Source organism: Pseudophryne corroboree, chromosome 6 (assembly GCF_028390025.1).
Source record: "Pseudophryne corroboree isolate aPseCor3 chromosome 6, aPseCor3.hap2, whole genome shotgun sequence".
In the NCBI taxonomy this organism is placed as follows: domain Eukaryota; kingdom Metazoa; phylum Chordata; class Amphibia; order Anura; family Myobatrachidae; genus Pseudophryne; species Pseudophryne corroboree.
The window spans coordinates 97,815,866-97,835,817 of record NC_086449.1 but is presented as its reverse complement, the minus strand read 5'-3'; the positions used below and the strand labels follow the sequence as shown (position 1 = coordinate 97,835,817).

At 47.2% G+C, this 19,952-nt stretch overlaps 1 protein-coding gene across 1 annotated transcript in view; it reads right to left on the bottom strand.

Annotated features, from left to right (window-relative positions):
- The window catches only part of FBXL12 (F-box and leucine rich repeat protein 12), a 37,323-nt gene that overhangs the window by 3,850 nt on the left and 13,521 nt on the right, over window positions 1-19,952 (bottom strand). Inside the window, exon 2 of the mRNA XM_063931504.1 lies at window positions 8,922-8,994. Coding sequence (XP_063787574.1) covers window positions 8,922-8,994 — 73 coding nt within the window. The remainder of the gene's footprint in view (window positions 1-8,921; window positions 8,995-19,952) is intronic.

Here is a 19,952-nt window from a genome sequence, read left to right as displayed (position 1 = left end):
GATCGCCTCACCACGCCTTGAAAACGGTCCCTTGATGCCCCGGAACGCCTCCCGCCTGCCAGTCTTCATGCAATCGCCACTGCGATCACTTTTGTTGCCGGGCAACGCCGCGCGTGCGAATTGCGGCCGCCGCGTATGCACAGTTCCGACTTGTACGCACCACAGTGAAGAACCGCTGCGTGCGAACGTGTCGAAATGACCCCCTATAAATAGTGGATCTGTATGGCACAACTGCAGCAACAGACTCAGTCACACACAGATATAGAAGGGTTGTATATCAAATTAGTGCAGTCTCATTAAAGCAGTTTAGTCGCATCGTAACTAAGGGGCACAATCGCACCCAAAAGATGCAATGGCGACGCTACACCGCTCGGTGTGGCTCACTCCTGCCAGTCATCCTACACAGCAAGATGTATTGAGGTTAAGTGGATGAGGACACATCAGTTTTAATCAAAGATTTTTTTGTCCAATCTCCATTTTTCTCATTTAGAGTGTGGTTGCACACCCCCTCTCCCTGCACTGACTCCCACTGCAGCGATGGAGGCGGGACAAATCACCAGGAGAGGATAACCTTTGCACTGATAAGGGGAGGTAAGTATAGGGAAGGGACAGAGTAAAGGCGGGGCACACTGAGGAGAACTTGGCATACTAGAAGAACGGTCAGAACGTCTCAGGAAAGAGACTGCGAGAGACTCCAGCGAAGTGTGGAGCTCTAATTAGTCTGTGGAGAGATGAATTACACCACTGTGTAACCAAGAAGAGTATTTTACAATAAGAGCCCGTGGGACTTCAGCTGTTCAGCTGTTGTGTATGCTCGCAATTAACTACCAATAAGTGTATCTACTTTATTGCTATCACTGAATTGAGGTTATATTCTGCTATCGTGTCCTAGGTCTGATCCAGCCTGATGAACACTGTTTCAAGCAGTGTCACAGCTGCTCAAACCCTTTTCACACTGCACGCTGGGCCCGGGTTATTCCCTGGTGATCGTCCCCTTTCACACTGCACGTGTGTCTGCCCTGCAAAACATGTGACATAATTATAAGTGGAAAGCTTGAAGATTATGTCATCGCACATCGCTTCTGATCCACCAATGAGCAGCTTTTCAATATAACCCGTTCACTCTGCGGCGTATACGAGTCTGCCCCGGGAATTACCCTGGTAATGACAAGGGTCATGGATCCTAGACACATAACCGTGGGCTGACCCTTTCCCACCAGGAAAAGACCCAGGTTATCCTGTCATTATCTGGGTCAAAAGCTCAATGTGAAAGTGGTATCTGCTATAGATTACTTGCTAATAACTTGCCCCTAATTCACAGTAGTATCCCCTTTTAATAATAAAATAAGAATTTACTCACCGGTAATTCTATTTCTCGTAGTCCGTAGTGGATGCTGGGGACTCCGTCAGGACCATGGGGAATAGCGGCTCCGCAGGAGACAGGGCACAAAATTTTAAAAGTTTGACCACTAGGTGGTGTGTACTGGCTCCTCCCCCTATGACCCTCCTCCAAGCCTCAGTTAGGATACTGTGCCCGGACGAGCGTACACAATAAGGAAGGATTTTGAATCCCGGGTAAGACTCATACCAGCCACACCAATCACACCGTACAACTTGTGATCTGAACCCAGTTAACAGTATGATAACGTAGGAGCCTCTGAAAAGATGGCTCACAACAATAAACAACCCGATTTTTTTGTAACAATAACTATGTACAAGTATTGCAGACAATCCGCACTTGGGATGGGCGCCCAGCATCCACTACGGACTACGAGAAATAGAATTACCGGTGAGTAAATTCTTATTTTCTCTGACGTCCTAGTGGATACTGGGGACTCCGTCAGGACCATGGGGATTATACCAAAGCTCCCAAACGGGCGGGAGAGTGCGGATGACTCTGCAGCACCGAATGAGAGAACTCCAGGTCCTCCTTAGCCAGGGTATCAAATTTGTAGAATTTTACAAACGTGTTCTCCCCTGACCACGTAGCTGCTCGGCAGAGTTGTAATGCCGAGACCCCTCGGGCAGCCGCCCAAGATGAGCCCACCTTCCTTGTGGAGTGGGCATTGACAGATTTAGGCTGTGGCAGGCCTGCCACAGAATGTGCCAGTTGAATTGTGCTACAAATCCAACGAGCAATCGTCTGCTTAGAAGCAGGAGCACCCCTTGTTGGGTGCATACAGTATAAACAGCGAGTCCGATTTTCTGACTCCAGCCGTCCTTGAAATATATATTTTCAATGCTCTGACAACGTCCAGCAACTTGGAATCCTCCAAATCGCTAGTAGCCGCAGGCACCACAATAGGCTGGTTCAGGTGAAACGCTGATACCACCTTAGGCAGAAAATGAGGACGCGTCCTCAATTCTGCCCTGTCCGAATGGAAAATCAGATATGGGCTTTTATACGATAAAGCCGCCAATTCCGACACTCTCCTGGCTGAAGCCAGGGCCAGTAGCATGGTTACTTTCCATGTAAGATATTTCAAATCTACCGATTTGAGTGGCTCAAACCAATGGGATTTGAGAAAATCCAAAACTACATTGAGATCCCACGGTGCCACTGGGGGCACAACCGGGGGCTGTATATGTAGTACTCCTTTTACAAAAGTCTGGACTTCAGGAACTGAAGCCAATTCTTTCTGGAAGAAAATCGACAGGGCCGAAATTTGAACCTTAATGGACCCTAATTTGAGGCCCATAGATAATCCTGTTTGCAGGAAATGTAGGAATCGACCCAGTTGAAATTCCTCTGTCGGGGCCTTCCTGGCCTCACACCATGCAACATATTTTCTCCAAATGCGGTGATAATGTTGTGCAGTCACCTCCTTCCTGGCTTTGACCAGGGTAGGGATGACCTCTTCCGGAATGCCTTTTTCCCTTAGGATCCGGCGTTCAACCGCCATGCCGTCAAACGCAGCCGCGGTAAGTCTTGGAATAGACACGGTCCCTGCTGAAGCAGATCCCTTCTTAGAGGTAGAGGCCACGGATCTTATGTGAGCATCTCCTGAAGTTCCGGGTACCAAGTCCTTCTTGGCCAGTCCGGAGCCACTAGTATCGTTCTTACTCCCCTTTGCCGTATAATTCTCAGTACCTTGGGTATGAGAGGCAGAGGAGGGAACACATACACTGACTGGTACACCCATGGTGTTACCAGAGCGTCCACAGCTATTGCCTGAGGGTCTCTTGACCTGGCGCAATACCTGTCCAGTTTTTTGTTGAGGCGGGACGCCATCATGTCCACCATTGGTCTTTCCCAATGGACTACAATCATGTGGAAGACTTCTGGATGAAGTCCCCACTCTCCCGGGTGAAGATCGTGTCTGCTGAGGAATGCTGCTTCCCAGTTGTCCACTCCCGGGATGAACACTGCTGACAGTGCTATCACATGATTTTCCGCCCAGCGAAGAATCCTTGCAGCTTCTGCCATTGCCCTCCTGCTTCTTGTGCCGCCCTGTCTGTTTACGTGGGCGACTGCCGTGATGTTGTCCGACTGGATCAACACCGGCTGACCCTGAAGCAGAGGTTTTGCCAGGCTTAGAGCATTGTAGATTGCTCTTAGTTCCAGTATATTTATGTGAAGAGACGTTTCCAGGCTTGACCACACGCCCTGGAAGTTTCTTCCTTGTGTGACCGCTCCCCAGCCTCTCAGGCTGGCATCCGTGGTCACTAGGACCCAGTTCTGTATGCCGAATCTGCGGCCCTCTAACAGATGAGCACTCTGCAACCACCATAGCAGAGAGACCCTTGTCCTTGTCGACATTTTTATCCGCTGATGCATCTGCAGATGCGATCCGGACCATTTGTCTAGCAGATCCCACTGAAAAATTCGTGCATGGAATCTGCCGAATGGAATCGCTTCGTAAGAAGCCACCATTTTTCCCAGGACTCTTGTGCATTGATGCACAGACACTGTCCCTGGTTTTAGGAGGTTCCTGACGAGTTCGGATAACTCCCTGGCTTTCTCCTCCGGAAGAAATACCTTTTTCTGAACAGTGTCCAGAATCATCCCTAGGAACAGCAGACGTGTCGTCGGGATCAGTTGGGATTTCGGAAAATTCAGAATCCACCCGTGCTGTTGGAGCACTACTTGAGTTAGTGCTACTCCGACCTCAAGCTGTTCTCTGGATCTTGCCCTTATCAGGAGATCGTCCAAGTAAGGGATAATTAATACGCCTTCTCTTCGAAGAAGGATCATCATTTCGGCCATTACCTTGGTAAAGACCCTGGGTGCCGTGGACAATCCAAACGGCAGCGTCTGAAACTGATAATGACAGTTTTGTACCACGAACCTGAGGTACCCTTGGTGTGAAGGGCAAATTGGGACATGAAGGTAAGCATCCTTGATGTCCAAGGAAACCATAAAATCCCCTTCTTCCAGATTCGCTATCACTGCTCTGAGTGACTCCATCTTGAACTTGAATTTTTGTATGTACAGGTTCAGAGATTTCAGATTTAGAATAGGTCTTACCGAGCCGTCCGGCTTCGGTACCACAAATAGCGTGGAGTAATACCCCTTTCCCTGTTGTAGAAGGGGTACCTTGATTATCACCTGCTGAGAATACAGCTTGTGAATGGCTTCCAATACCGTCGCGCTGTCTGAGGGAGACGTTGGCAAAGCAGATTTTAGGAACCGGCGAGGGGGAGACTTCTCGAATTCCAACCTGTAACCCTGAGATACTACCTGCAGGATCCAGGGGTCCACCTGCGAGTGAGCCCACTGTGCGCTGAAATTCTTGAGGCGACCCCCCACCGCCCCTGAGTCCGCTTGTAAGGTCCCAGCGTCATGCTGAGGCCTTTGCAGAAGCCGGGGAGGACTTCTGCTCCTGGGAAGGGGCTGCTTGCTGCAGTCTCTTACCCTTTCCTTTGCCTCGGGGCAAATATGAATGTCCTTTTGCTCGCTTGTTCTTATAGGAACGAAAGGACTGCGGCTGAAAAGACTGCGTCTTTTTCTGCTGGGAGGGGACTTGAGGTAAAAAGGTGGACTTCCCGGCTGTTGCCGTGGCTACCAAATCCGATAGACCGACCCCAAATAATTCCTCCCCTTTATACGGCAATACTTCCATATGCCGTTTGGAATCCGCATCGCCTGACCACTGTCGTGTCCATAGACTTCTTCTGGCAGATATGGACATCGCACTTACTCTTGATGCCAGAGTGCAGATATCCCTCTGTGCATCTCGCATATAAAGGAATGCATCCTTTAATTGCTCTATAGTCAATAAAATACTGTCCCTATCCAGGGTATCAATATTTTCAGTCAGGGAATCCGACCAAGCCACCCCAGCACTGCACATCCAGGCTGAGGCGATTGCTGGTCGCAGTATAACACCAGTATGTGTGTATATACTTTTTAGAGTATTTTCCAGCCTCCTATCAGCTGGATCCTTGAGGGCGGCCGTATCAGGAGACGGTAACGCCACTTGTTTGGATAAACGTGTGAGCGCCTTGTCCACCCTAGGGGGTGTTTCCCAGCGCGCCCTAACCTCTGGCGGGAAAGGGTATAACGCCAATAACTTCTTTGAAATTAGCAGTTTTTTATCAGGGGTAACCCACGCTTCATCACACACGTCATTCAATTCCTCTGATTCAGGAAAAACTACAGGTAGTTTTTTCAGACCCCACATAATACCCCTTTTTGTGGTACTTGCAGTATCAGAGATATGCAAAGCCTCCTTCATTGCCGTGATCATATAACGTGTGGCCCTACTGGAAAATACGTTCGTTTCTTCACCGTCGACACTAGATTCGGTGTCCGTGTCTGGGTCTGTGTCGACCGACTGAGGCAAAGGGCGTTTTACAGCCCCTGATGGTGTTTGAGACGCCTGTACAGGTACTAACTGGTTTGCCGGTCGTCTCATGTCGTCAACCGACTTTTGCAGCGTGCTGACATTATCACGTAATTCCATAAACAAAGCCATCCATTCCGGTGTCGACTCCCTAGGGGGTGACATCACCATTACCGGCAATTGCTCCGCCTCCACACCAACATCGTCCTCATACATGTCGACACACACGTACCGACACACAGCAGACACACAGGGAATGCTCTGATAGAAGACAGGACCCCACTAGCCCTTTGGGGAGACAGAGGGAGAGTTTGCCAGCACACACCAAAGCGCTATAATTATATAGGAACAACCTTATATAAGTGTTGTTTCCTTATAGCTTGCTTAAATATATATAATATCGCCAAAAAATGCCCCCCCTCTCTGTTTTTTACCCTGTTTCTGTAGTGCAGTGCAGGGGAGAGCCTGGGAGCCTTCCTAGCAGCGGAGCTGTGTAGGAAAATGGCGCCGTGTGCTGAGGAGATAGGCCCCGCCCCCTATTCCGGCGGGCTCTTCTCCCGGTTTTTCTGAGACCTGGCAGGGGTGAAATACATCCATATAGCCTCATGGACTATATGTGATGTATTCTTTTTAGCCAGAAAGGTATTAACATTGCTGCCCAGGGCGCCCCCCCCAGCGCCCTGCACCCTCAGTGACCGCCGGTGTGAAGTGTGCCTGAGCGCAATGGCGCACAGCTGCAGTGCTGTGCGCTACCTCATGAAGACTGAAAAGCCTTCAGCCGCCGGTTTCTGGACCTCTTCTTACTTCGGCATCTGCAAGGGGGTCGGCGGCGCGGCTCCGGTGACCCATCCAGGCTGTACCTGTGATCGTCCCTCTGGAGCTAGTGTCCAGTAGCCTAAGAAGCAAATCCATCCTGCACGCAGGTGAGTTCACTTCTTCTCCCCTAGGTCCCTCGTTGCAGTGAGCCTGTTGCCAGCAGGACTCACTGAAAATAATAAAACTATCAAAACTTTTACTCTAAGCAGCTCTTTATGAGAGCCACCTAGATTGCACCCTGCTCGGACGGGCACAAAAACCTAACTGGGGCTTGGAGGAGGGTCATAGGGGGAGGAGCCAGTACACACCACCTAGTGGTCAAACTTTTAAAATTTTGTGCCCTGTCTCCTGCGGAGCCGCTATTCCCCATGGTCCTGACGGAGTCCCCAGCATCCACTAGGACGTCAGAGAAAAGTATATGGGGGAAGGGGGGGCGACAACATTAAAATGTAGCCAATCAGCAGCTCATGGGACGTTTGCCATATGTGCTGGATAGAATCTCGGAGCGCTTCATTCCACACTGTGTGCAATACCTATACACATTGCTGCTCACCGCAGCATCTTGGCATAGAAAATCACCAGATTTCCAACCCAGCAGACTTTCAGTTGGGCTGAAGAACAACTACTCCCATCCGGAGGCAGATGTTTGTCAGTCAGCCGCCCATGGCACAGCCTCCACAATACCCTCTGTATTTCTACAATCATTTGACTGCTTCCATATATCCAGACATTATACCACCTTCTAACTGCTAGCAAGTCAGTGAATTTCCAACTGGTACCATGCCTGAGAGGTTGGGAACACCTGTAGGACCTCTCCAGTAACACCGGATGCAGAAGCAAACCCAAGGCAACCAGAATTCAGCTACATAATCTAACCAGATACCATGGCTCTGCCCTACCCAACACATGCAACTTACCAGACTATGTCCCCCCTTGCAGTGTGGGTTTCCTGGTAGTTCACCAGCTGCGGACTCTGATAACCTTGCAGTCTGATCGTCAAATAAGGCAACAGATCTTATACTCTCGCAGCCTCCAGTTACCACTGGGATGACATAGCCACGGTATCAGGACTGGGTTGAGCGGAGCTGAGCTCAACAGCGGGACGTTTAAAAATTGTCTGGTCAAGACAGAAAGAGCGCACTAAAGTCTTAAACTCATATCCGGAAATGGGGTTAGGTCCTCATATAGCATGACTACTGATACATGATATAGTCAGAGTGTGGAAATCACCCACTCATCACTAACAGTCAATCGGGATCAAATTGTAGAGCAGACCACAGTACGATCTAGTCACTAGATCTGAATTCTTAGTCACCATGGCGACCGGTATTTGTCGAGTCGTGATCCAACTGCAGACTTCATGGTTTTAAAGGAAAGTATTTTAGATGTTCTTTTTGTGTACTTCTAGAAATACGCAGTTAACATAAGGAAAGGGAGTTATAGTCATTGGAATCTTCAATCCAACTAATATCCATTCCTGTTTTAATTGTTGTACAGGTTGAGTATCCCATATCCAAATATTCCGAAATACGGAATATTCCGAAATACGGACTTTTTTGAGTGAGAGTGAGATAGTAAAACCTTTGTTTTCTGATGGCTCAATGTACACAAATTTTATTTAATACACAAAGTTATTAAAAATATTGTATTAAATGACCTTCAGGCTGTGTGTATAAGGTGTATATGAAACATAAATGAATTGTGTGAATGTAAACACACTTTGTTTAATGCACAAAGTTATTAAAAATATTGGCTAAAATGACCTTCAGGCTGTGTGTATAAAATGTATATGTAACATAAATGCATTCTGTGCTTAGACTTAGGTCCCATCACCATGATATCTCATTATGGTATGCAATTATTCCAAAATACGGAAAAATCCCATATCCAAAATACCTCTGGTCCCAAGCATTTTGGATAAGGGATACTCAACCTGTATTATCATCTTATATTAAAATTCTCCAAACTCTCTAACCCTATTCTGCATATTATTAGGGAAATCATTTTTAGTTGACTAAATAAATATTGTTTGTGTGATCTGCGAGTACATTTACACTGGGGAATCACCAGTTATATCCTCATCAAGAGTCAGGTGGAGGTACCGAGCAGGTGTTCCATAAAATTAAGTTCTATTAGCATACAGTATCCGTGGTCGGCAGTCAGATGATACGAATGAACGTTGGGAAACCACAAAAAACATGCACAGCTGTGAAGTTTAATCTAGGACATTTATCTACTGTGCTCCAGTTCAGAAATATAAACGTTTACAGCAACAAGACACTTTACAAGAGAAATAATTAAAAAAGAACATTAACTGACCTTGTAGGGTGTCAGGTCAACGTATCTCCACAGAGATTTGTCCAGGACCAGCCTCTTCCACCTTTTGCAGACTCTTATAAAACATAAATAAAAGTTCACGTTACTTAACTGACCATACAGACCTTGGATAATGAAAACCACTAAGAGAGGAGCTCAGTTTGATATGTATGACTGATTAAAGCAACACCGGCAGGATGAGCCTTTACAGGATAAAGAAATGCAAGAAAAGAACTCACCAATTCATGCCAAGATATATCTGAACTAGATCAGGCCACATTTCTGCCAAATTTATGGATATGACCCAAGGGCAAAAAACAAAACATAAGTGGCACTACGAACATTGTGTTTTATCAAAAGGCATTATTATCCATTTGCTGTATAACCTTCTAAGTAGAACCCCCTACCTGTGATTCTGGCAACAACGGAGACAGACATTATACCACTTTAGACCAGGCATTCCCAACAACGGTCCTCAAGGCACACCAACAATGCAGGTTTTAGTGATATCCAGGCTGCAGCACAGATGGTTAAATCAAAATAACTGAGCTACTCCATAAGTCACCTGTGCTGAAGCCTGGATATCACTAAAACCTGCACTGTTAGTATGCCTTGTGGACCATGGTTGGGAAAGCGTGCTTTAGACTGTAAGCTCTCAGGAACAAGGGCCTCTTTGCTCATTTACTTTTTCTTTCCTCACTCACATCATCATCTCCTCCCCACTGCTAACAGCAGCTCCAAACCTTTATGACGGGCCGCGCTGCTGCTGCTGCTTATCTGGGTGGTATGACTGCTGCTGCTTATCTGGGTGGTATGACTGCTGCTGCTTATCTGGGTGGTATGACTGCTGCTGCTTATCTGGGTGGTATGACTGCTGCTGCAGCAATGTTTATCAACCTGGTCCACGTTCTGCAATGTACTGTATTGCAAGTCACTATTTTGTTCATACTGTTTTTGTACTCTTTAGTGGGGTATCCAATTAGCCGTGATAGCGAGTTTTCGCACCTATCGCCAGAAAAAACTGCTTATCGCAGGTACGTGCGTGCCTGTTTTTCGACCTGTCCTATTAAAAAATTGCAAAAACAGGTGACCTGCAAGGTGTTAACTAGTGAAAAGTGCAGGTAAAAATGGATAAATCAATCTGTACTCCCAAAAATGCCAAAGTTAAATAGAATAACAATATAGAAGTATATTAGAGGGCATAATAAAAAAGATGTTGGGGACCCAAAATGTGTTAAATGGCTATAATGTGTATTTTTTTTTTTTTTTAAACACTTGAAAAATGTCAAAAAGCAAGCTTTTTGTGTAACAAATGCTCTCATTCAATTTGGGGTACATGAAAATGGGATTAAGTATATATTTGGGTCAATTTAAGGCACTTTTAAAAACTTTCAAAATGACCAGTTACTCCCACCTGCAAGCCTAAAACACTTGTCCCACTCACATAGCACCCCCATACCTTGTACCCCAATTTCCATCACTTTGCACCGATTCAACCCAAAACTGACATCATATTATCAGCTAATTAAAATGTATTAAAAATGTCAATGTGCATAATTAGTCATTGAGTATTGAAACCATATTGGGTATGTGGCTTGTAGAATAGAGGGAATCCCCAGGTCCCCTTAGGAGGCATCTATGTGTAGAGTGGAGTATATTCCAGCGCAATAACCATAATTATACAGTAAAGGTGTAAAAAAAAAAAAAAAAAAAAAAAACAACAACACTTAGGGTGAAAATCCCTGTGTACTTATGATGTTACTGTCCTATTAGTATTTCGTTGGGTATCCTTTATTTTTCAAGACAGCAGCACAGCGACGTGGCATTGAGCCAACCAATGTTTGGACCTCTTCCTTCTTTATTATGTGTTTATGTTTGGACCTCTTCCTTCTTTATTATTCTTTATTTATATTCCTTCTTTATTATGGCACATGAGACAATTATAGCCTCAATTAATTCTTTTTTATTGGATGGACGCCTCAGATGTACCAGTTTTTTCCAATGGAACCACAAATTTTCTATGGGGTTCAGGTCTGGGCTGTTTCCTGGCCATCCCAGCACCTGATGACCAAATTCAGGTCCTGGAACGTCCAAGCTCCTCTCACCTATCTATTTCCCTTTTCCCTTCCTACTGTACTTTTTCACATAAGTGACAATGCACCATGAAAACCTGAACCATTAAGGCTCAAGCAATCTGTATATTGAATATTTAATATACATTTTAAACATACTCAAATCGTACATATATTTTATCTACACCTTTACCGTATATGGTTATTGCGCTGGAATATACACCACTATACATTAAGGGGGGTGTCCAAGGGTTTATGAACCAAGTCCCAACATTTTTACCCAAAAATAGGGATTTTCTCCAACTTTTCACCTTCTCGGAGTAGGTGAAGAGAATGTGCGATAACCCTATGGAGAATTATCGAATGCAAGCAATTGGATAGCTGCGATACTGCGGGTCGGGGGAAAAAAAAATAAGAATTTACTTACCGATAATTCTATTTCTCGTAGTCCGTAGTGGATGCTGGGGACTCCGTCAGGACCATGGGGATTAGCGGCTCCGCAGGAGACAGGGCACAAAAGTAAAAGCTTTAGGATCAGGTGGTGTGCACTGGCTCCTCCCCCTATGACCCTCCTCCAAGCCTCAGTTAGGATACTGTGCCCGGACAAGCGTACACAATAAGGAAGGATTTTGAATCCCGGGTAAGACTCATACCAGCCACACCAATCACACTGTACAACCTGTGATCTGAACCCAGTTAACAGCATGATAACAGCGGAGCCTCTGAAAAGATGGCTCACAACAACAATAACCCGATTTTTGAACAATAACTATGTACAAGTATTGCAGACAATCCGCACTTGGGATGGGCGCCCAGCATCCACTACGGACTACGAGAAATAGAATTATCGGTAAGTAAATTCTTATTTTCTCTGACGTCCTAAGTGGATGCTGGGGACTCCGTCAGGACCATGGGGATTATACCAAAGCTCCCAAACGGGCGGGAGAGTGCGGATGACTCTGCAGCACCGAGTGAGAGAACTCCAGGTCCTCCTCAGCCAGGGTGTGCCCCTGACCAAGTAGCAGCTCGGCAAAGTTGTAAAGCCGAGACCCCTCGGGCAGCCGCCCAAGATGAGCCCACCTTCCTTGTGGAATGGGCATTTACATATTTTGGCTGTGGCAGGCCTGCCACAGAATGTGCAAGCTGAATTGTACTACACATCCAACTAGCAATCGTCTGCTTAGAAGCAAGAGCACCCAGTTTGTTGGGTGCATACAGGATAACAGCAAGTCAGTTCTCCTGACTCCAGCCGTCCTGGAAACCTATATTTTCAGGGCCCTGACAACATCTAGCAACTTGGAGTCCTCCAAGTCCCTAGTAGCCGCAGGTACCACAATAAGCTGGTTCAGGTGAAACGCTGACACCACCTTAGGGAGAAACTGGGGACGAGTCCGCAGCTCTGCCCTGTCCGAATGGACAATCAGATATGGGCTTTTGTGAGACAAAGCCGCCAATTCTGACACTCGCCTGGCCGAGGCCAGGGCCAACATCATGGTCACTTTCCATGTGAGATATTTCAAATCCACAGGTTTGAGCGGTTTAAAGCAATGTGATTTGAGGAATCCCAGAACTACGTTGAGATCCCACAGTGCCACTGGAGGCACAAAAGGGGGTTGTATATGCAGTACTCCCTTGACAAACTTCTGGACTTCAGGAACTGAAGCCAATTCTTTCTGGAAGAAAATCGACAGGGCCGAAATTTGAACCTTAATGGACCCCAATTTGAGGCCCATAGACACTCCTGTTTGCAGGAAATGCAGGAATCGACCGAGTTGAAATTTCTTCGTGGGGCCTTCCTGGCCTCCCACCACGCAACAAATTTTCGCCACATGTGGTGATAATGTTGTGCGGTCACCTCCTTCCTGGCTTTGACCAGGGTAGGAATGACCTCTTCCGGAATGCCTTTTTCCCTTAGGATCCGGCGTTCAACCGCCATGCCGTCAAACGCAGCCGCGGTAAGTCTTGGAACAGACATGGTACTTGCTGAAGCAAGTCCCTTCTTAGCGGCAGAGGCCATGAGTCCTCTGTGAGCATCTCTTGAAGTTCCGGGTACCAAGTCCTTCTTGGCCAATCCGGAGCCACGAGTATAGTTCTTACTCCTCTACGTCTTATAATTCTCAGTACCTTAGGTATGAGAAGCAGAGGAGGGAACACATACACCGACTGGTACACCCACGGTGTTACCAGAACGTCCACAGCTATTGCCTGAGGGTCTCTTGACCTGGCGCAATACCTGTCCAGTTTTTTGTTCAGGCGGGACGCCATCATGTCCACCTTTGGTCTTTTCCAACGGTTCACAATCATGTGGAAGACTTCCCGATGAAGTCCCCACTCTCCCGGGTGGAGGTCGTGCTGAGGAAGTTTGCTTCCCAGTTTTCCACTCCCGGAATGAACACTGCTGACAGTGCTAACACATGATTTTCCGCCCAGCGAAGAATCCTTGCAGTTTCTGCCATTGCCCTCCTGCTTCTTGTGCCGCCCAGTCTGTTTACGTGGGCGACTGCCGTGATGTTGTTCCACTGGATCGATACCGGCTGACCTTGAAGCAGAGGTCTTGCTACGCTTAGAGCATTGTAATTGCTCTTAGCTCCAGTATATTTATGTGGAGAGAAGTCTCCAGACTTGATCACACTCCCTGGAAATTTTTTCCTTGTGTGACTGCTCCCCAGCCTTTCAGGCTGGCATCCGTGGTCACCAGGACCCAGTCCTGAATGCCGAATCTGTGGCCCTTTAGTAGATGAGCACTCTGCAGCCACCACAGAAGAGACACCCTTGTCCTTGGAGACAGGGTTATCCGCTGATGCATCTGAAGATGCGATCCGGACCATTTTTCCAGCAGATCCCACTGAAAAGTTCTTGCGTGAAATCTGCCGAATGGAATCGCTTCGTAAGAAGCCACCATTTTTCCCAGGACCCTTGTGCAATGATGCACTGACACTTTTCCTGGTTTTAGGAGGTTCCTGACTAGCTCGGATAACTCCCTGGCTTTCTCCTCCGGGAGAAACACCCTTTTCTGGACTGTGTCCAGAATCATCCCTAGGAACAGCAGACGTGTCGTCGGAAACAGCTGCGATTTTGGAATATTTAGAATCCACCCGTGCTGTCGTAGAACTACTTGAAATAGTGCTACTCCGACCTCCAACTGTTCTCTGGACCTTGCCCTTATCAGGAGATCGTCCAAGTAAGGGATAATTAAGACGCCTTTTCTTTGAAGAAGAATCATCATTTCGGCCATTACCTTGGTAAAGACCCGGGGTGCCGTGGACAATCCAAACGGCAGCGTCTGAAACTGATAGTGACAGTTCTGTACCACGAACCTGAGGTACCCTTGGTGAGAAGGGCAAATTGGGACATGGAGGTAAGTATCCCTGATGTCCCGGGACACCCTATAGTCCCCTTCTTCCTGGTTCGCTATCACTGCTCTGAGTGACTCCATCTTGATTTGAACCTTTGTAAGTGTTCAAATATTTCAGATTTAGAATAGCCTTCTGGCTTCAGTACCACAACATAGTGTGGAATAATACCCCTTTCCTTGTTGTAGGAGGGGTACTTTGATTATCACCTGCTGGGAATACAGCTTGTGAATTGTTTCCAATACTGCCTCCCTGTCGGAGGGAGACGTTGGTAAAGCAGACTTCAGGAACCTGCGAGGGGGAAACGTCTCGACTTTCCAATCTGTACCCCTGGGATCCTACTTGTAGGATCCAGGGGTCCTGTACGGCCCCAGCGTCATGCTGAGAAACTTGGTAGAAGCGGTGGAGGCTTCTGTTCCTGGGAATGGGCTGCCTGCTGCAGTCTTCTTCCCTTTCCTCTATCCCTGGGCAGATATGACTCTTATGGGGACGAAAGGACTGAGGCTGAAAAGACGGTGTCTTTTTCTGCAGAGATGTGACTTAGGGTAAAAACGGTGGATTTTCCAGCAGTTGCCGTGGCCACCAGGTCCGATGGACCGACCCCAAATAACTCCTCCTTTTATACGGCAATACTTCTTTGTGCCGTTTGGAATCTGCATCACCTGACCACTGTCGTGTCCATAAACATCTTCTGGCAGATATGGACATCGCACTTACTCTTGATGCCAGAGTGCAAATATCCCTCTGTGCATCTCGTATATATAGAAATGCATCCTTTAAATGCTCTATAGTCAATAAAATACTGTCCCTGTCAAGGGTATCAATATTTTTAGTCAGGGAATCCGACCAAGCCACCCCAGCTCTGCACATCCAGGCTGAGGCGATCGCTGGTCGCAGTATAACACCAGTATGTGTGTATATACTTCTTAGGATATTTTCCAGCCTCCTATCAGTTGGCTCCTTGAGGACGGCCCTATCTGGAGACGGTACCGCCACTTGTTTTGATAAGCGTGTGAGCGCCTTATCCACCCTAAGGGGTGTTTCCCAACGCGCCCTAACTTCTGGCGGGAAAGGGTATACCGCCAATAATTTTCTATCGGGGGAAACCCACGCATCATCACACACTTCATTTAATTTATCTGATTCAGGAAAAACTACAGGTAGTTTTTTCACACCCCACATAATACCCTTTTTTGTGGTACTTGTAGTATCAGAAATATGTAACACCTCCTTCATTGCCCTTAACAAGTAACGTGTGGCCCTAAAGGAAAATACGTTTGTTTCTTCACCGTCGACACTGAAATCAGTGTCCGTGTCTGTGTCGACCGACTGAGGTAAATGGGCGTTTTAAAGCCCCTGACGGTGTTTGAGACGCCTGGACAGGTACTATTTTGTTTGCCGGCCGTCTCTGTTGACATTATCACGTAATTCCTTGAATAAGCCATCCATTCCGGTGTCGACTCCCTAGAGAGTGACATCACCATTACAGGCAATTGCTCCGCCTCCTCACCAACATCGTCCTCATACATGTCGACACACACGTACCGACACACAGCACACACACAGGGAATGCTCTGATAGAGGACAGGACCCCACTAGCCCTTTGGGGAGACAGAGGGAGAGTTTGCCAGCACACACCAAAAATGCTATAATTATACAGGGACAACCTTTATATAAGTGTTTTTCCCTTATAGCATTTTAATATATATAGTCATATCGCCAAATAAGTGCCCCCCCTCTCTGTTTTAACCCTGTTTCTGTAGTGCAGTGCAGGGGAGAGCCTGGGAGCCTTCCCACCAGCATTTCTGTGAGGGAAAATGGCGCTGTGTGCTGAGGAGAATAGGCCCCGCCCCCTTTTCGGCGGGCTTCTTCTCCCGTTTTTCTGAGACCTGGCAGGGGTTTAATACATCCATATAGCCCCCAGGGGCTATATGTGATGTATTTTTAGCCAGAATAAGGTACTATCATTGCTGCCCAGGGCGCCCCCCCCAGCGCCCTGCACCCTCAGTGACCGCTGCTATGAAGTGTGCTGACAACAATGGCGCACAGCTGCAGTGCTGTGCGCTACCTTATGAAGACTGAAAAGTCTTCTGCCGCCGGTTTCTGGACCTCTTCACTTTTCGGCATCTGCAAGGGGGTCGGCGGCGCGGCTCCGGGACGAACCCCAGGGTGAGACCTGTGTTCCGACTCCCTCTGGAGCTAATGGTGTCCAGTAGCCTAAGAAGCCAATCCATCCTGCACGCAGGTGAGTTCACTTCTCTCCCCTAAGTCCCTCGATGCAGTGAGCCTGTTGCCAGCAGGACTCACTGAAAATAAAAAACCTAACAAAACTTTTACTCTAAGCAGCTCTTTAGGAGAGCCACCTAGATTGCACCCTTCTCGGCCGGGCACAAAAATCTAACTGAGGCTTGGAGGAGGGTCATAGGGGGAGGAGCCAGTGCACACCACCTGATCCTAAAGCTTTTACTTTTGTGCCCTGTCTCCTGCGGAGCCGCTAATCCCCATGGTCCTGACGGAGTCCCCAGCATCCACTTAGGACGTCAGAGAAAATGGGTTATCAAGGCTAATTGGATACACCCTTAAGGCTCTGTAGACCCCTTCTGGAGACATGTACATAAACAACAACAATCATCATCATCAATACATATGCACACTGTGGGTGGTATCCAATTAGCAGCGGTAATTTACCATGGCTAATTGGTTTGCCAGGGGCTATCCAATTAGCCCTGATAAGCCTGAGTTTATCCCCGCTGCCGGCATTTATCAAGGATTAGGCTTGCATAATCAACAATAAGTGGCCCCTAGACCTGCAAAAAAATATAGGTCCATAGCTTTTCGCGGGACACGTATTTTCGCACGAAAAACTGGCGTTTTTCGCGTGACCTAATTGGATTGGGGTGATAATTAAAAAGCGGAAAACACCCGCGGCACTATCGCAGGTAATACTTCCATGCGAGTGCTTTGAATAAAAAGAGAAATTGTATACATCTATAGGGTGCGAGGGAAAACGTAAGATGTCAGCACTACCATAAAAGGCTTACATGTACGCTGCTGGGCAACACCCCACTGCACGTAGCTTTTAACCGAACCCCCCACCCTGAGATTGAAATAATTGTGATATCAATGGAATGCATAACACTTTCATTTATACTATTTAAAGCAACCCATTGATGTGCGAAGGAAACCTTGCTATGTGCCATTCTGGGACAGCACATAGCGTAGAATTGAATTGAATCCCCAACATCTATGTTTGGCGAGATAACATATTTCACAAGGAGAACAATGCTTATAAAAAGCACCAAAGAGCTAAAACAACAAATTTAGTGAATGAATCTATTCCAGCGGTACAATGACTCTTCTGTTTATGTACAGGCTGCTGAACCTTGTATTTTGTTACTTGTCTATATAGTTTTTATACTTTCCATTACCTGTCGATAACTTTTGGCTTTTCTGAAACAATGTCACTCACATATTTCCTTGTTCTTCTGTTCTGATCTTAAAGTACCACAACCCCCGATGTAGTAGTGTTCCCCACAGGAATTTAGATGGGCAAGGCGGCAGTATGCTGGGGCAGCATGCCCGCGGGCACGAAAAGGGTGGCCTAGCTGGCCGGCGAGGGGGGCGGGCAATGCCACTAATAGGGATATGCCAGCCCCCGCGACGTCACTAATGGGGCATGCCCCACCCTGCAACATCACTAATGGGGCATGTCAAACCCCACGGCATCAATAATGGGGGCATGCCCTGCCCCTACAGAGGTGCTGGGCTTCCCCCAAGCTCTACCTACAATGTGAATAGTTGCCTATTCCCACAACGGCTGGCTGGGGTTTCAGCAGGGCCGCAGCGCATTTTGACCTTTAAAAATCGTGCAGTGTGTGGTGCCCTGCTAAAACAGCCTAGCGCGAACACTACTACCTCCAGCAATTTTCTGGTGTCTGTCCACAGTGGCAGACTATACTAATGTGCCGTCTCCAAAATGTCCAACAGAGTAGAACACTGTTGGAGAATGTTTAGCCCCTCTCATGACTGCCTCAAACGGGATTCCCATGCAGACGCCGGAATCCTGAGCGATCAAATGCCCGACAGTCGGCATGCCAACTAACATTGACTATTCCCACTCGACACACAGAGTGGGAATACTATTATTACATTTCATTAATAAGGCGCCACAAGTGTTTCAAAGCGCCGTACAAAGGACAGTACAGGGAGACAAAACTTGGCATTACAGTAAATAAATAACAAAAATAGAGTACAGGTAACAAAGAGCACCACAATTCTCAAGACATAATACAGCTTAGATGTAAATAGCGAGGGAGTAATCACCGTACTACTTGTGGCTGGCGGCCATAGATAGAGATGAGCCTTTACCAGCAGGAGAAAAAAGCAGGAAAAGATGGTCGCTGAGTAGAAGAGAGCTGCGAGTGAAATGTGTTGAGAAGAGGGCTTTGACAACAAGAGAAAATAAGAATTTACTTACCGATAATTCTATTTCTCGGAGTCCGTAGTGGATGCTGGGGTTCCTGAAAGGACCATGGGGAATAGCGGCTCCGCAGGAGACAGGGCACAAAAAAGTAAAGCTTTACTAGGTCAGGTGGTGTGCACTGGCTCCTCCCCCTATGACCCTCCTCCAGACTCCAGTTAGGTACTGTGCCCGGACGAGCATACACAATAAGGGAGGCATTTTGAATCCCGGGTAAGACTCATACCAGCCACACCAATCACACCGTACAACTTGTGATCTAAACCCAGTTAACAGTATGACAACAGAAAGGGCCTCTTAAAGATGGCTCCTTAACAATAACCCGAATTAGTTAACAATAACTATGTACAAGTATTGCAGACAATCCGCACTTGGGATGGGCGCCCAGCATCCACTACGGACTCCGAGAAATAGAATTATCGGTAAGTAAATTCTTATTTTCTCTATCGTCCTAAGTGGATGCTGGGGTTCCTGAAAGGACCATGGGGATTATACCAAAGCTCCCAAACGGGCGGGAGAGTGCGGATGACTCTGCAGCACCGAATGAGAGAACTCCAGGTCCTCCTTTGCCAGGGTATCAAATTTGTAAAATTTTACAAACGTGTTCTCCCCCGACCACGTAGCTGCTCGGCAGAGTTGTAATGCCGAGACCCCTCGGGCAGCCGCCCAAGATGAGCCCACCTTCCTTGTGGAGTGGGCTTTTACAGTTTTAGGCTGTGGCAGGCCTGCCACAGAATGTGCAAGTTGAATTGTGTTACAAATCCAACAAGCAATCGACTGCTTAGAAGCAGGTGCGCCCAACTTGTTGGGTGCATACAATATAAACAGCGAGTCAGATTTTCTGACTCCAGCCGTCCTTGCAATGTATATTTTTAAGGCTCTGACAACGTCCAACAACTTGGAGTCCTCCAAGTCGCTAGTGGCCGCAGGCACCACAATAGGTTGGTTCAGATAATGTGAGATATTTCAAATCCACCTTTTTCAATGGTTCAAACCAATGGGATTTGAGGAAATCTAAAACTACATTTAGATCCCACGGTGCCACCGGAGGCACCACAGGAGGCTGTATATGCAGTACTCCCTTGACAAAAGTCTGGACCTCAGGGACAGAGGCCAATTCTTTTTGGAA